We start from the raw sequence: 15,082 nt of genomic DNA on the forward strand, positions 1-15,082 counted from the left end.
ACCGTATGAGGGGCAAGAGAACAACAAAAATCAACCAGAGAGGCGCAAAAAATAACCCAGAAAGATAGCAGAAAGAATTAGTCGGCATGTCCCCAAGTCCAGGTCTGTCACGAAGGGATATAAGGACTCGACCTCCCCACCCTTCAACGGCTTTTCCTCCTCCTCTCTCTTCACCAGGCTTTCAATCGCAATTTTTCATTACTACATTCTCTTTTTTTCGCAACGGGATCATTCCTTCTTCTCTTGCACATTCATTCTTTTGAACTTCATTGACTGAAGTATTCACATTCTTTCTGCCAGCGGCATCTTCAACTACCAACTCCATCTACCAAAACACCAACCAAACCACCAACTCCCAACTTTTGGAAAACTTTCTGCAAAAATGCCTTCCTTCAAGACCAACGCTCTTCTCTCCGCCGTTGCTGGCGCCGCCTCCGTCATGGCCCACGGCCACGTCGAGAGCATCATCGCCGACGGCACCCAGTACGAGGCTTTCGGCCTGTCCAACGCCTACAACGCCAACCACGCTCCCCTCGTCGGCTGGTCCACCACCGCCCTGGACAACGGCTTCGTCGCCCCCTCCGCCTTCGGCACCGGCGACATTGCCTGCCACCGCGGCGCCACCAACGCCGAGGGCACCGCCGTCGTCGCCGCCGGTGGCGAGATCTTCCTCCAGTGGGACACCTGGCCCGAGTCCCACAAGGGTCCCGTCATCGACTACCTCGCCTCGTGCGGCAGCGGTGACTGCACCACCGTCGACAAGGCCTCGCTCGAGTTCTTCAAGATCGCCGAGGTCGGCCTCATCTCCGGCGCCGGCTCCTCCGGCACCTGGGCCTCTGACGTCCTGATCGAGCAGGGCAACGGCTGGCTCGTCAAGATCCCCGCCACCCTCGCCGCCGGTGACTACGTCCTGCGTCACGAGATCATTGCTCTCCACGCCTCCGGCCAGCCCGACGGTGCCCAGAACTACCCCCAGTGCATCAACATCCGCGTCACTGGCGGTGGCTCCGAGCTCCCCACCGGCACCGTCGCCACCTCGCTCTACACCGCCGAGGACGCCGGTATCCTGTACGACCTCTACTCCTCCACCTCGTACGAGATCCCCGGCCCTGCGGCCCCCGCCATCGCCTCGGCCGTTGAGCAGGCCGTCCCCGCCGCCACCGCCACCTCCCCCGCCGTTGTTGGTGGTGGCTCCGGCTCCGCCCCTGCTCCCGCTCCTTCTTCTCCCGCCGAGACCGAGACCCCCGCGGCCCCCGTTGAGACCGAGGCTCCCGTCGCGCCCGCTCCTTCGGCCCCTGTCGAGGAGCCCAGTGCCCCTGCCCCCTCTGCCCCCGTTGAGGAGCCCACCGCTCCCGCTCCCGTCCCCAGCGCCCCCGTCGAGGAGCCCGTCGAGGAGCCCACCCCCGAGGTCCCCGCCGAGTGCCCTGCCGCCGCCCGCCGCCGCGCCCGCCGCGCCGCTCGCCGTGCCCGCCGCCACGCCCGTGACGTCCAGGCCGCCCGCCTCTAAATGCGCCAGTCTATTTTCGACGAGCCGCAAACAGGGAGAGGACCAGTTCCTCTCCTGACATATTCTTTTGAAGGACAAACATCCTTTTTTTCAGAACTTTTTCAATTGTATATATCCCCTCAAGATGTTTTGCCTACTTTTTTATGTTTGGCTTCGTGTATTACTTGACGTTTTTACGGACCAAAGCATCTCCCCCCGTCCCCCATCCTGGTTGGGGGCCGGGGGGTGTGGGCATCATGAAACCGGCGGTGCCGATGTTTATAGATGGAAGGGAATGGCGCCGATGAATAGACGCGGTTTTCCTGCACTTTGCTTCTTGACTTTGTGACTTTGTGTGATTCTTTTGCTGCCTTTCTTGACTGACATGTTCTTTTTCTCATCCCAAGCACCAGGATAGGAATGGCGTTCGATCCTGACATTATACTATACGTGCGGCACCTGGATGGAGCGTAGAGTTCAACTGTCTTGGCTTGCAACTCGTTTCGTCATCGCCAGGTGATATGAGGGGCAGAGCGAGTCCTAATTGTAGCGGAACTGGATCTCTAGCTTGCTTGAACTTCACGGCTTACCACGATCTCGAGTCTAAGACTACCTTTGCCAAGGCAAGCGGTGTTGAGCTTTGTCTTGTCGCTGACACAAACTTACACGGTCTGTGAACGACTCGAGGGTCTTGATGGCGGAATATCAGGCCCCCCCCCCCGCACCGTCTCTCGCTTGTCTGCAACCTGACCTGTCGGGACCTTGTGTTAATGCAGGACGTGTTAATGCAAGACAATTGCGCTCCACGGCAGTCATAGCCACCCCATGGAAACCGGAGCGCAAAACTCGTTTCGCAGTAATCAATTCTCTTTCTATCTTCTACGTCTCGTTTTTGCCTTGGGCTTTGCTTCGCAAAGTTGACCTTCAACCAAGACACAAGTCATGTGCTCAGGCTTTCACAGGTGCATTGACGATCGTGCTAACTCATTTCGGTAGGTCAAGAGAACCTCGTATCGTCAACCCCTCGTATCGACCCTTGCATGTTTTTCTCCGGTTTACTTGTCGGCGGGGTTTCCAACCCAGTAGTATTCTTGGATGCAGGACCTTCGCACTGCCGGCCGAGGAGAGATGCTCCCAGTCAGAGCGCATAACAAAAGGCATGCGTGCCCCCTTTGCTCCAGGAGAAAAGAGAACCGGTCACCAGTCCTTCGTCACGTATCAAGATGCACTCACGTCGGTTCTTCGCCCTCCTCGGCGCAGCCCTCAGCGCTTGCAGCGTGACTGCTCACTCCATCGCTCGTCGGGCCGCCCTGAGTCAGGGCAACGTCGAGGTTACACTGAGCTCGGTCGAGAGCGCGCCTCTTCTCATCGAAGCGACCATTAAGAATGCTGGCTCTAAAGATCTCGCCTTTCTCAAGGCTGGGACCATCTTTGGATCGACCAGAGTCCAGCTTCTCGACGCTCAGAGAATTGAGCTTGGTACGTGGTGGCGGCAGCAGCTCCTGCGTTATGACATTGATGAGACTGACTTTTGCTGTAGATGGCTCTAGGCAGAAGGCCGCGTTCCAGGGAATCGTCGGCTCTGTCGACTTTGAAGCCCTGGCGCCAGAGAACTACGAGGTTCCCCGCCCCGGATCTGCCATTATCAAAAGGATTGGCGCTGCCGCTTTGTACGGGCTCTCGGCCGGAACCTACGAGTTCTCTGCTTCTGGTCTTTTTGCCGCTCAACCGGACAGTGCCTCTCTGCCAACCGTATCAGAGGAATATAAATCCAACACGCTGACCGTCACCGTTGCCGAGGCGACTGCTTGCTGTCTCGCGTCGTGCCGGCACCTCTGCAGCATCGTGCTCTGCTTCAGGAGGACTCGTGCAAGAACACGACGCAGCGCAATTCATGCTCGATGCCCTCGCCAACTGCAAGCCACTCGCTGAGGCCGGCGCCGCCGAGGCCCGTGATGTAACGTCGGTCCGTTTTGTAGAGTACTTCCGCTCCAACGCTTCCGAATCGCGCCAGTTCGTCGCCGACCGTCTTGATGCCGTGGCCAAGGGAGTGCAGCACGTCCGACTCGGGCGGTGTGCGCGTCTACTGCACGGAGCCCTTTGACTGGACAGAGTGCTCGACGCCTCTCGTCGGCTACACTTGGCCCCTGAACAACTGGATCATCATGTGTCCCATGTTCTTCGACACGAGGCCGCCTGTGCCGCAAGAGTGCCACAAGCAGGACCACACGACGACTATGATCCATGAGATGACGCACAACCCGGCCGTCTACGAAGTTGCGACTCAGGATGCTGCGTACTCGTATCCCAACATTACGCAACTCGATCCCGACATGGCGCTTTACAACGCGGACACGTATTCGCTGTTTGCGAACGGTATGTTTTGAGCATGACGTTGATGTTCTATTTCTGACATGTTGTCTGTAGCCATCTATCTTGACTGTCCGGTCGAGAGTCTGCCCAAGTGCTACAACGCTACTCTTCCGGCCCCTTAAGGTAGGATATTCCTTGCCGGAACTCCTTCAACATACAGTATCCTTAACGAATAATTGGTTCACTACGGCTTACATGAGGAGATCTCAAGCGTTGGACAAAGAACAGATGCCAGGTGATCAATATCATTAAGTCTGATAGTTTACAAAAGACGGATGCTCCCTGATAAATGCCATTTGCAATGACCGCTTTTGCCTCATGCTTGATCCACCCGCTGCCATGTCCGTCTAAACGGCAACTTTGGGCTCCGGCCGAGGCTCCCATTACCGCCCTCCTCGGCCTCCCGCTCGGCGGCCCTGTCCTGCCTGACGTCTCCTTCGAGTCCAAAGGCAAACCTATCGCGCGCACTGCCGTCTCCTCTGCCCCCAACCGTGGAAACTCTGTTAGGGCCTCTCGGCGACACAACATCACCCGCATCCCACGTACGACTCATGGGACGTCCTTCGAAGCGCCCCTCATCCTCCGCAAGTCCGTCTTCGCCCCGACTCGGCGACACAAGCCCGTACCCAACTTTAACGCGTTTTGCCTCGCCCTCGACCGGCCCGTCTCCCGTCCACGGCACCTTTTCAAGCCAAGGTCCCCGCGTCGCGGCCACAATGCTGCTGAATCGCGTGTTCCGCCAGAGGCCTTCTTCCCATATGGCCACCGTGCCAAACCCGACGCCAATGATAGCCAGCGCGATGGCGGCCGCGTAAACGGCCCACAGCTCCCACGCCACGTATCGATACCGGTTATCGTTGCGCGATCGGGTGCAGGGGAACATGGTATTCTCGTCGCCGGCACTCACGCCGCTGACGACTTCGGGCGTGGCAGCCCCCGCCACGGCGAGGAACTGCGGGTTCGACAGCATGGAGAGCAGGATGTCCTCGTAGAAGCCCTGCACGGCGCCCTGCATGTCGCGGACGCCGAGCCAGTTTGTCGGATCGAGGAGGCGTGTCTGGAGGGCGCGCGTATTGGCTATCTTGCCGGGCTCGGTGATGGAGCCGTTGACGAAGGTGCGCAGTTGCATGCCGATCGAGTGATAGGCCATGGCGCGGCGGTAGCGGCGTGTGTCGGACGGCAGGATATAGTTGGACTCGGGCACGGCCGTCGTGTTGTCCATGGTGCCGTCGTTGGCCGGCTCGTCGGGGAGAAACGTCGTGTCGACGACGGGACGGAGAAAGTCGCGGCGTGTGACGTTTGTGTGCTGCAAGAGGCCCGTATAGTTGAAGAGAACTTCGTAATCCGTCTCGTAATGCTCGCAACCGAAGATCTTGGGCGTGTAGACCTGGTCCCATTTCGGGTCACTCCGGTTGTCGGGTTGCAGCTCAGCGGGATCGTCGACCTCAGAGTACCCGATCCATAGGATGGGCTCCGTGCGAAGAGCGCCAAGGTGCTTGGGAAACGGCGCCGGTGTAGTCGGTATGCCACCGGGCCAGACATCTTCCATTTGCGTCTCCGAATAGTGCCCCAGGAAGGCTTGGGCAACATATGTCTGGTTGCCCTCTGGAGCCAGTATCTCCGTCCCGAAAGGCGCCGTCGCGTTGCCCAGTTCCTTCGGCTTCGAACCGACTCCTGAGGCCAGCTCGGTGCACTTGTATCCCGGCCCCGTGAATTGAACCGTGAACGTACAATTCCAACCCGTGCCGCATATCTCCTCCGCGGCACCGGCCCTCGCGACTGGTGTCTTTGAAAAGGCAGCCAGCGTGGCCACCTGTTCAAACTGCCAGCTCGGACTGGTGAAATAGTCGTACCAGCCTTCAGTTTCGTTACCATCTTCGTCGAGGGCGCCACGTGTCGTATTCCACAGACTGACGGACAGCGAAATCAACTTGTCGATGCGCTTCGCGTCGCGCCACTCGTTCGTCTCCTCGGCGGCAAAGTTGAGCGTGCGCACGGCGGGGCAGGTGACATTCTCGACGGCAAGCTCATTACGCACAGCCAGCGTCTCTGAGGTCAGAATGACGACGAGCGGCGTGCACCAGACGTAGATGGCCAGGATAATGGCGACCCTGGCCTGGCGAAAGATCTCGGCGTTGAAGATGGCCGAAAGATCGTCGGCGGCGGCGAAGAGCGAGTCGACGGCGCTCAGTGTCATGGCTTTTCGACGCACCGTCAACCACACGCGCTGCTTGAACGCAAGGACGACGGACGCGGCCAGTGAAGCCTTAGCAACGAATGACAGGGCCGTACCGTAGCGCAACATGCGGATGTGGGTTATCGGCAATGCGGCCATCGAGCGAGTTGTAGAAGAAGTGGTGGCCCATTGCGGCGCATATGCCTAGCCAGAGGAAGAAGTACATGTTATACGAAGGACGCCAGTAGCTGAAACTGTAGGGAGGTGGGCTTCCCGCATAGTGGCCCGGAGCCTGCAGACGGCGGCGCGGTGTGGTTGATCTCGTCGTTGCTGGTCTGAAGAGGAAACTTGATTCACCGTGGATGATGCTAACGGCTTGCCGACAGGTTCCTCACCGTGTGTACTGACCTTGTTGAGGAGGAGGGCTGAAGACGAATGGTAGCCCGGGGTGGTGTTCGCCGTGGACGGCTCGTAATAGCCTTGGTAATTGGAATATGTAAAGTCATGTTCGACTTGTATCGGTGAAGGCTGCGGGCGGTGAGCGGCAGGGAGATTTGAGGCAAAGTAATTACTGAATGCCGATGTCTCGTCAATCGTCGACTGAGGTGACACGATGCCTGTCCCTGTAGCAGAGGTTCGCGGATTGGGCGCGAGGGGCGAGCTGACCCGACGTTCGTGTCGTGATACCTGTCCAGGAACACCTGGCGAGAAGGTCGCAGATGTCCCCGAGACCGAGAAAGACGATGTCCGTGAGCCGGAGCCGACGGGCTTCCGCTGAACCGAGCTCCTCTGCGAGATGGGCGTCATGTGTATCGCTGCCGGTTGATTGTGCCGGATGCCAAATGCATCATCATTCATCCTGACGATTCTTCCCACCTCTTCGCCTCTTGGTCCGTTTTGTGTGAATGCTGTCGTCGAGCGAGCAGTGGCCTGGTCGCAGCACAAGCCAGGATGACGAGATAACCCCAGGCGCCCAACCGGTGTTGCTGTCGCTATCGCCCTCTGTCCTGGTATTCGGCCGGAAAAGACTGCTGCCACGCCGACTGCCGAAGCGCCTTTCTCGAAGTATGCTGCAACTTTCGTTCAATTAGGAGAGAAGGCGCCGGATTTCGGAGTTCCTCCGAAGGGTTCGGAATGTTATTGAGCTGCAACGACCAGAGCGAGCGATTGAAAGGCGGGCAAGGCAATGCGCAACGGCGAGGAGGCGATTGACATCACAAAGAAGGACAGAAACAAAGATTAAAATTGCTAGACTGCAAGCTTGCGAATGGGAGCACGAGGGTGGGAAGTGCTCGAATTGTATGCTTCCTTCGCCGCTCGCTTTCTCACCACCCACCTACATCCTTGGCGTCAGCATCTGTGTTGCGATGCGACGGATGAGATCCCTGTCTGCATATGCTGTTGGGATGGGCCTCCAATCTCAGCTGTGAGCGGTCGTGGGCCGAGATTCCCAACTGCGCCGCCCCCAAAGTCCCTTTTCGTCATCTTTCGTCTACCCGTCTGCCGGTACTCGTCAAAGCTGCTGGGCTGAGAAGTCTTGGTGGTGTGGCGGGTGTCCAATTCTCAGGCTGGGTAAGGTCAGCTCGTCAGCCGTCTCGGGAGCAACGCCATTGAAGCGCCGTTCCCGCTGGTTATCTGCACATCAGCATCATCAGCACAGCATCTGGTCACGTCGCTCGCTTGAGGCACGAGCACTTTACGAGACGTGGAAGAGGCAAAGATCTGTCCGGATCTTGCTACCACATAGAGCTGAGGACCGACCGCCGGACATTCCAGATGATTAGCGCTGACATGGGAGTCGGAAAACCTAGATTAGCTGGGGCTGTGACAAAAATAGATTTTAACCCTAACCCGCCCCGCAACCCGCCCTTTGAAATCATCAAGGTGTTTAAATACGAAGCGAGTCTCGCCTCGCCAACTGTGGATATCTGCAGTTGGAATCCATAGCTTCCAGCCTGCCCTTGGTCTGTGTAGTCATGCCCATGAGCAATGTATCATAGACAATGACATACCTCAAATAGTAAGAGTATAAACGCGTATTTCAGTTCGAGACGGCTCAGAGCTCGGTGGAGCACCGCCAAAAGTGATGCTTGAGAGACCGAATTTCAGGTTCATTTCTTATTTCTTAACCGCCGCTCCCTGGAACTGTGAAACTCAAAACAGTATGAAAATTAGAGAAGCCTGAGAACATGGCAACTCAAAAATGACAACTCGTACCCAGTCACGACCTCTTCGATCATTCAACTTTCAAAGTCTGGGGAGTCCGGGTTTGAGGCAGACATCAGACGTCAAGAGAGAAAACACGTATATCATACTATATCATCAGAAATACATGCCAGCCTTTCGCCCACAGAGCCCGCCGAGTCACTCAGGCTGCCAGAAAGCCATTTAGTGTTTAGGTCAGTGCCAGCCAGGGAGCTGGTCAAAGGTTATAGCAAGCTCGGCGTGAATGTCGAATCAAGGCTTTGCTTTGAAGAAGAGGGGTTCTCCTAAAATTCGAGGCCGTGATACTTATTATTGCAAGATAAAGAGATGTCTCATGTTCAGCCATCTATGGCTAGGACGCCGTTCCGAGCCCTGCGTGATACGGGACACAGCAACTGAGCCTTGAAAAATACCGGCTCGGATTGTTCGCGGTGATGACTGGACAAGTACATAACCTGAAGCCGTAGCAGCCCAAGATCCCCGAGCAGCTACCTTGCCACCTTGCACTTTTCTGGCGGTCACTTGAGTATGGGTCTTGAAAATCAAGATGAAAACTTTGTTCTTCTGTCCCGAGAATTGCATTTTGAGGCTGTTCAGCAGATGGACGGTATTTCTATCTCTTCATGCACGAGATGGCTGCGGTCATATGCAATGCGAAGCGTATAATAAAATGAGGATTGCGCAAAAGAGCTCCAAAGTACTGTGACACTACATCTTTCAATTGAGGTGCGAAAAACTTCCTTGCTCCACCAAACAGCAACTTCTGACCTCTTTCCTGGCCACCAGCACTTCCACAGAGGGGATTTGGTTCTCCAAAAAAACACTCAAGTCTGGAACGTGTAGATCGATGCTAGAAGACTCTCAGTTGACACATCAATATAGGGACTTGGAGTTTGAGAGCATACCGGCACCATCGACCATGTCAGCTGGAGCATCTTCGACAATTGAACCCAACGTAGGGAGGCACTGATAGCAACCTCCGCATCGTTGAGTCACACATTCCCAGCAGGTGACAAATGGTCCAGAGCAGCCGTATGCACAGCATGCTTGAGCTGCGGCTGTAGACACAAGCGCAACAAGAAGGACGGCACACGATCGAAGCATGATGAAGGGCAGCGAGGTAATTCGATGAAGATGCTGATATCACAAGTTCGAACGAGATTGTTGGGTCTAATATCGACTTGAAGTAATTAGCTTGGGGACGCTCGAGTTGTGGGCTTTTATGGCCGCCAGCGAGGCGCCCAAGCACCTCTTTGAGCATCCACGGACTTTGGACTCAGTCGGACCATTTTGTGATGATCATCGGAAGGATGCATTTACCCCTCGCGATAGAACGAGTTCATCGTTGGCCAAGCCAATATACTATAAGCGGTCAATACATGGGGTGCGATCAGCGAGTCAATCCTCTTGTTGGTTGGGACGATTGAAACACTCTGCATATGCTGCTATCTCGTTTGCGAAGACTGCACAACTGTGACGTAATTATTGCAACACTGCGGTCTTTCTGCGGCCGCATAAGATTAGGCAAAACTGCAGTTGGCGACACCAGGCTCTTGAGCAAACCTTTCTCCGCGTCCATGTGTAACACACACCGGTCTCATGGCGATGAGTTGAATTCTCATCGCCACTCATGGACTGGCTACAAATAAACGTCCTGCTTGGCTCTGAGTCTGTTTCCTTCTTTCGCATTCGGTTGATTCAGACAAAGCCCATCACTCGCCTGTTGACTCCATCAACAACTTTCAAGCAAGTCAACGACCTGAGCCCTCTTGCTGCCGCTGTCACTGCACAACATGCATCTCACGACAATCCTTTCTCTTTTGGTCCTCACAGCCAGTAAGATATCCGCCAATGAAATCGTCGGGGACGCTTCGACCGACAAGCCTGGACTCTGTTGTAGCTCAGCATGCGACACTGAAGGGAAGAAGACATGCTGGGACTGCGGGGTACTCCGATGCGGCGGCTGTTTTGAGTGCCTTCCGGTCTTGCAGAAACAGGGTGAGGATTCCGTACCGCGATGGAGTATTTTCCCGAATTAGAATCTCGGTTGGTGCATTGAGGAGGTCAGCTCTGACGCACGCCCCTGGCACGGCCGAGGGAATTCAACATGAGGTCTTTCTTGTTCTGTGGCAGGAACATTAGCGAGTGTTGCAAGTGTCGTCACGCGGACAGGACTCTCTCGGGAGGCAGGGCATCATAGGCAGCGGTCAGTTGTTCTCTACAACTTTGGTGACCCTACTGACGCATCGCAGCTATTGTTGGCATCCCTTCAGTGTGCTAGGTGACAATCCGTCGTGCGGAACAACGCTAGTTGAAGACGGTTTTGTTGAGGATCTGGGGACGTGTCATCTAGTTGTGGAGAGAATAGCGGCAAATAGTTGAATGATACCATTTCGACTGCAACGGCGCGCCATGAACTGTCTTGCTAACCATTCTGGCGTGGGTGTAGTATTGCTGGCTGATGTTGGGCTGCTTCCCAAACAGTAATAATCTATTGAAGACCTCGTCCTGGCGAAGCGCTCAATGACTGGCCTAGTATATTCACCGCGAAGCTATTCGCGACTATACGAAGAATTCGGGTCGAAATTGAGACACCGCCATGATGCTATCTGTTCTTGGGTGGGCACTACCCATGACAGTGCATACACTCGTTCAAGTATGAGATCGCTAAGCTGCTGGTTTAAGGCAAGATACTTTCTTTTCAGCTAGTAGGTTTCTCATGTTGAATATTAAACGTCTCCTTATGAACAGTCATTAGATTAATGGCCCTGATGCCTCAACAGTTACTGGTCAGCTTGCTGAAATCAGAGTTGATGCACTCTGGGCAACCAGACGGAGGCCAAGGACAGCTTTGCCTGATGCATTTCTTGTTATGTGATCTCAGTATTAAAAAGCCCAGGCTGTACTCGGATCTCCATGCGGGGAGTAGCTTTGGCAGCGCTGAGCATGATACCGAGAGCAACGACCGAGAGAGAGAACTTCATTGTGGCTGGGGAAGTTATTCACGTTGGGTCATGACCGATGACATACCCGGCAGCTCAGCTCCACTGTGCAGGGTGCAAGAATCAGGGGTATGAGGTGACAGTGGATGAATGAGGTCGACCAATGAGGACGACTAGGGTGAAGGAATGGGGAGCTTTCAACTAGTATAACTAGCGGAGGTCTTCCCTCCTTGATACCCAAAGGTTCTAAGCCCTGTAGAACTCAGTGTCTCGACTATATCCGACTGAACACTCTAATACAGAACTTAACACTTATAGTATTTTGAGAGTATTTCCGTCAAAGTATTTCCGGATCAGGACTGGTCCAACTGTGCGGCCAATACATTGCAGTGAAGAGAATATCGGTCATGGCGGCATTTTCAAGCAGCAATGCAGTGCTGATACGGCGGGCGAGGAGGGTTGAGACACCTAGTCTGGACAAAACGAGGGAATCCGGTGGGAGCACACGAAGGTGACGAGAAGTTTTCTGGGGTTGAGGCGGGACGAAAGCTCGACAGTTGGTAAGACCTTGCTTGGTTCAAAGACATGACTCTAATTTACCTACGTCTTTGGTACTTCTTGTTAGTTGTCTTCTTCATTGTCTGGGCATTGTGCTGGCTTGGACGGCTCGTGGTAATGAGCGTATACGGCCAAGACCAAGACCAACAGCCACCCTAGGATTCTCAAGACGTGTCTCGTTGGAAAAGGCGTGACGTGAATCACATGAATAATAATATCATACCACTCTTAGGCTCTAACTATCTCGTCAATTCATCATTGGCTGTACGTAAAAGGCGGTCCGGGCATGTCCGGTTGCCGGCGTCGTAGGATCCAACGTTGGGTGCTAACCTCTGCTCAGGCGGGCAGCTTAAATCCAGTACGGCGCAGCTTCTGGAAGACACCCTTGGGATCGTACTTCTTGGACGCAGCCTTGACGTGTGCAATATTCTTCGCGCCGTACCTGGAGATAGGGTCCTGGTCGCTGAAGGAATAGTTGAGGAATTCCCAGTTCTTCTGCGAACCAGTCTTGTCGGCATAGGCGTTTATTGCATCACGGAGCTGAAGGCAAATGGGCAGGATCTTCTCCTGGTTCGCAGGCGTGTCAACGGTGAGAGCAATCAGCCACATTAGAACCGGGCCGTCCTTGACGATGGTCTCGAGACCGAGGACGTTGCCACCCTTGCGGACACTGTGGTTGACAATCGACTGCGTCACGGGCTGGAACTGTAGCAGCACTTCAAAGTTGGAGCTCGGAGCGGCTGCCTTCATCTTGCCGACGTATTCTTGATGCGCCTGTTGGATGAACTCCATGACATGGAGCTCATGTGTCGTCATGCCATTCATCCAGCTTGCACTACAGATAACGATCAGAAATTTGGACACGGAGCTGCCGGAAATGCACCTACTAGAGTCCGAGAGGAGTCGGGCCGGTGAAGTCGGGAACGAGCTGAGCGACGGGGGCGATGCGGGCCGTGCTTGACGTGTTCTGGATGACGCGATACTCGTTGAAAGCGGGCGCGTTATCAATGGCATCGATGTTGCTCAAAACGGACACAAAAATGAACCCTGCAGAGTTGTAGATCATTGCAATGATGTTCTGGCTGGCGAGGTCCTTGTCCATGTTGTTGCCAAAGTTCAAATATGCGTTGAAGAGCTCATCGCGTTTGCTCGTGTCGTACGTGCTGAGACCTCCCCACATCAAGTTTGAGTCGACAACGTCTGTGGTTCACATCAGAAGAAGTTCAGCCGACATCGAACGTCTGTACTCACATTGGTCAATACGCGTGACGAGGCCAAAGTTGCCCGAACCACCTTTGAGAGCCTTCCAGAGGTCGGCGTTTTGTTTGGCGTTGGCGTTGACCACCCTGCCATCGGCGAGGACAACCTCAAAGTTGGCAACAGCGTCGCAGGCGAACCCCTCAGAGTTGGAGTGGAAGGAGTACTGCCAAAAGTGTAAGCTCACGACTTTGTACTGCTCTTCAACATGCAAAGTCACTTACACCGCCGCCGGTCGTGAAGCCGCCAACACCGACAACAGATGCCCGACCGCCAACGGCTGAGACGCCGAAAGGTCAAGCGCATCAAAGACGCGCTCCCAGTCCGAACCAGGCTGGATGGAAGCAGTTCCTGCTGCCTTGTTGTAGGTCGTCGTGTTCATGTACGCTGGCGAGCGGTCAGAATTTGTGAACTATATGCTAGGCCAGACCGCTTGACTGCGACTGAGCAAGTTCATGGATATGTAACAACCCACCAAAGTCAATAGTCACTCCGTCCTTGATGCCGTTGGACCCTGCCCAGGCGGAGTGAGCACCACTCCTCATGCCAAAGGGACACTGGTTCTTCGTCAGGATCTTCACGGTGGCAGCTACATCGGCGGTGCCCAGGGGCAGCACCATGCACCATGGCTCCTGAGCCGCGTTGGCGGAGTAGTACGTGTCAAGACGCTGGCTGTAGAGGGCATTTGTGGGATTGATGATCTTGCCCACGAGGTTCTTGTCCTTGGCCAGCGCTGTGCACTGCAATTGACCGACTCGTCAGCACAAAGAGGTCTGTGATTGTGTGGAGAACGCAAGGCATGTCTGGAGAAGGACGGCACAAACACAAGCGCTTTGGGGGCTCTGGACCCCGGCCGTGGCAGCCGCGGTGCGCTCCGAGGCCCAAGCGAGGATCGCTGCAGCAGTGATGAGCTTCATGGTTCGTGTGTTTTGGGTTGAAAGGCTGGGCAAAGAAGTGCTGGCGAACGGATGAATGAGCACGACACACAGACTGTGACGAGGGATGAGACAATGTGGTTCCAGAAGGACCCTCGAAGTTCTGTGCGCTGAAGGGTGTGTGGAATTGAGATCGGCATGCGTGGCCGTTAATTTATGTCTTGCGGCGGTTGCTCATGGCAATCCACCGTCTCCGTTCGACAGAGACATGAGAGTCTAATCTCATCGCATTACGCTTAAAATGCTGACAGTGGACAACGGTAATCGGGGTCGTCACCTCAATGAGGCTAGGTAGCCTGCACGACCCATGGCAAAACAGAGCTTCTGAGGGGTTCATAGTCTCGGAGGAAGTTCATCGGCATCTCCCTTGCCTCGCGTCGTGTACAGTAGCTTGTCAAGGGGCTGTGCCTGCTACTCTGACCCAGGTCAGGTACTGCGTTCGAAAGGGCCAGTGAGAGCAGCAGTTTGGAGCCACACATGAAGTCGTGATAGAAAAGAGACCAACCTGTTCCGGGTGTGAGTGGACCAGACCAAGGTGGATAGTGCCGCCCAGCTTGTTTAGCACCTCGCAGATCACTGCCGGGTCCACTTGGCGCTGACAGGAAGCTGGGGTTGAAGGGGGGGAAGCAAAAGACGGTGGAATAGAGAGGCCCTGCCCCTGATCCTCAATTCATCAAGTCCTGCCGAATCCCGAATCCTGGCCTTGTAACGGACACTGGACGAGAAGGGAAGCCGCCGAAAACTCTCAACATCTATCGAACAATTCACACAGGCGATATTCGGACATGCGGGAGGGGTCCAGTATTCATCGGAAGCTGGGGCTCTCCTGATCCCTTCGATCGAGTCCCGAGTCATGTCCCGCCGATAAGGTCTTGGACAAAGGTCTCCATGCATCCAAATGTCTAAGAGATGCACTCCCCGGGCCGTTTTCAGCGAGTCAACAGCAGGCCAAAGGAGGCTGCATTGGCCGGTCGGTCTTAGGGTCTTGGGCGTTAATGTGCTAGCCAGCGAGGTATTTGCCCTGATGATGATGCTCCAGAAAGACCAATCGCTCGGTAGCACAGCCTTTTCCCCTGCGTTCGATCCCATCGAAACAGCGGGAGGAGGCCCCTATTCTTCCATAACCTTGATTTCATTAGACGAAACTCAG

General features: G+C 55.1%; 5 protein-coding genes across 5 annotated transcripts; 3 read left to right on the forward strand and 2 right to left on the reverse strand.

The window, feature by feature from the left end:
- Positions 1-382: 382 nt before the first annotated feature.
- Positions 383-1,507, forward strand: VDBG_10050 (endoglucanase-4; the record flags this gene model as incomplete). The annotated part of the gene is made up of 1 exon (XM_002999710.1): positions 383-1,507. The coding sequence occupies one exon, from the start codon at positions 383-385 to the stop codon at positions 1,505-1,507; it is 1,125 nt and encodes a 374-aa protein (XP_002999756.1).
- A 1,202-nt stretch (positions 1,508-2,709) lies between these two features.
- VDBG_10051 (metalloproteinase) lies at positions 2,710-3,981 on the forward strand (the record flags this gene model as incomplete). The annotated part of the gene is made up of 4 exons (XM_002999711.1): positions 2,710-2,965; positions 3,027-3,309; positions 3,468-3,862; positions 3,914-3,981. 4 exons carry the CDS (start codon positions 2,710-2,712, stop codon positions 3,979-3,981), a joined length of 1,002 nt encoding a protein of 333 aa, XP_002999757.1.
- Positions 3,982-4,175: 194 nt separating this feature from the next.
- VDBG_10052 (conserved hypothetical protein) lies at positions 4,176-6,893 on the reverse strand (the record flags this gene model as incomplete). The annotated part of the gene is made up of 3 exons (XM_002999712.1): positions 4,176-6,239; positions 6,444-6,514; positions 6,737-6,893. 3 exons carry the CDS (start codon positions 6,891-6,893, stop codon positions 4,176-4,178), a joined length of 2,292 nt encoding a protein of 763 aa, XP_002999758.1.
- A 1,345-nt stretch (positions 6,894-8,238) lies between these two features.
- Positions 8,239-8,528, forward strand: VDBG_10053 (predicted protein; the record flags this gene model as incomplete). Its single annotated transcript, XM_002999713.1, has 2 exons — positions 8,239-8,302; positions 8,362-8,528. The coding sequence occupies 2 exons, from the start codon at positions 8,239-8,241 to the stop codon at positions 8,526-8,528; spliced, it is 231 nt and encodes a 76-aa protein (XP_002999759.1).
- Positions 8,529-12,076: 3,548 nt separating this feature from the next.
- On the reverse strand, positions 12,077-13,914 carry VDBG_10054 (FAD binding domain-containing protein; the record flags this gene model as incomplete). Its single annotated transcript, XM_002999714.1, has 7 exons — positions 12,077-12,575; positions 12,628-12,940; positions 12,992-13,163; positions 13,222-13,277; positions 13,328-13,384; positions 13,473-13,737; positions 13,822-13,914. The coding sequence occupies 7 exons, from the start codon at positions 13,912-13,914 to the stop codon at positions 12,077-12,079; spliced, it is 1,455 nt and encodes a 484-aa protein (XP_002999760.1).
- Positions 13,915-15,082: the final 1,168 nt, after the last annotated feature.

The sequence above is a fragment of the Verticillium alfalfae genome, genomic scaffold (genome assembly GCF_000150825.1).
Source record: "Verticillium alfalfae VaMs.102 supercont1.18 genomic scaffold, whole genome shotgun sequence".
NCBI lineage: Eukaryota > Fungi > Ascomycota > Sordariomycetes > Glomerellales > Plectosphaerellaceae > Verticillium > Verticillium alfalfae.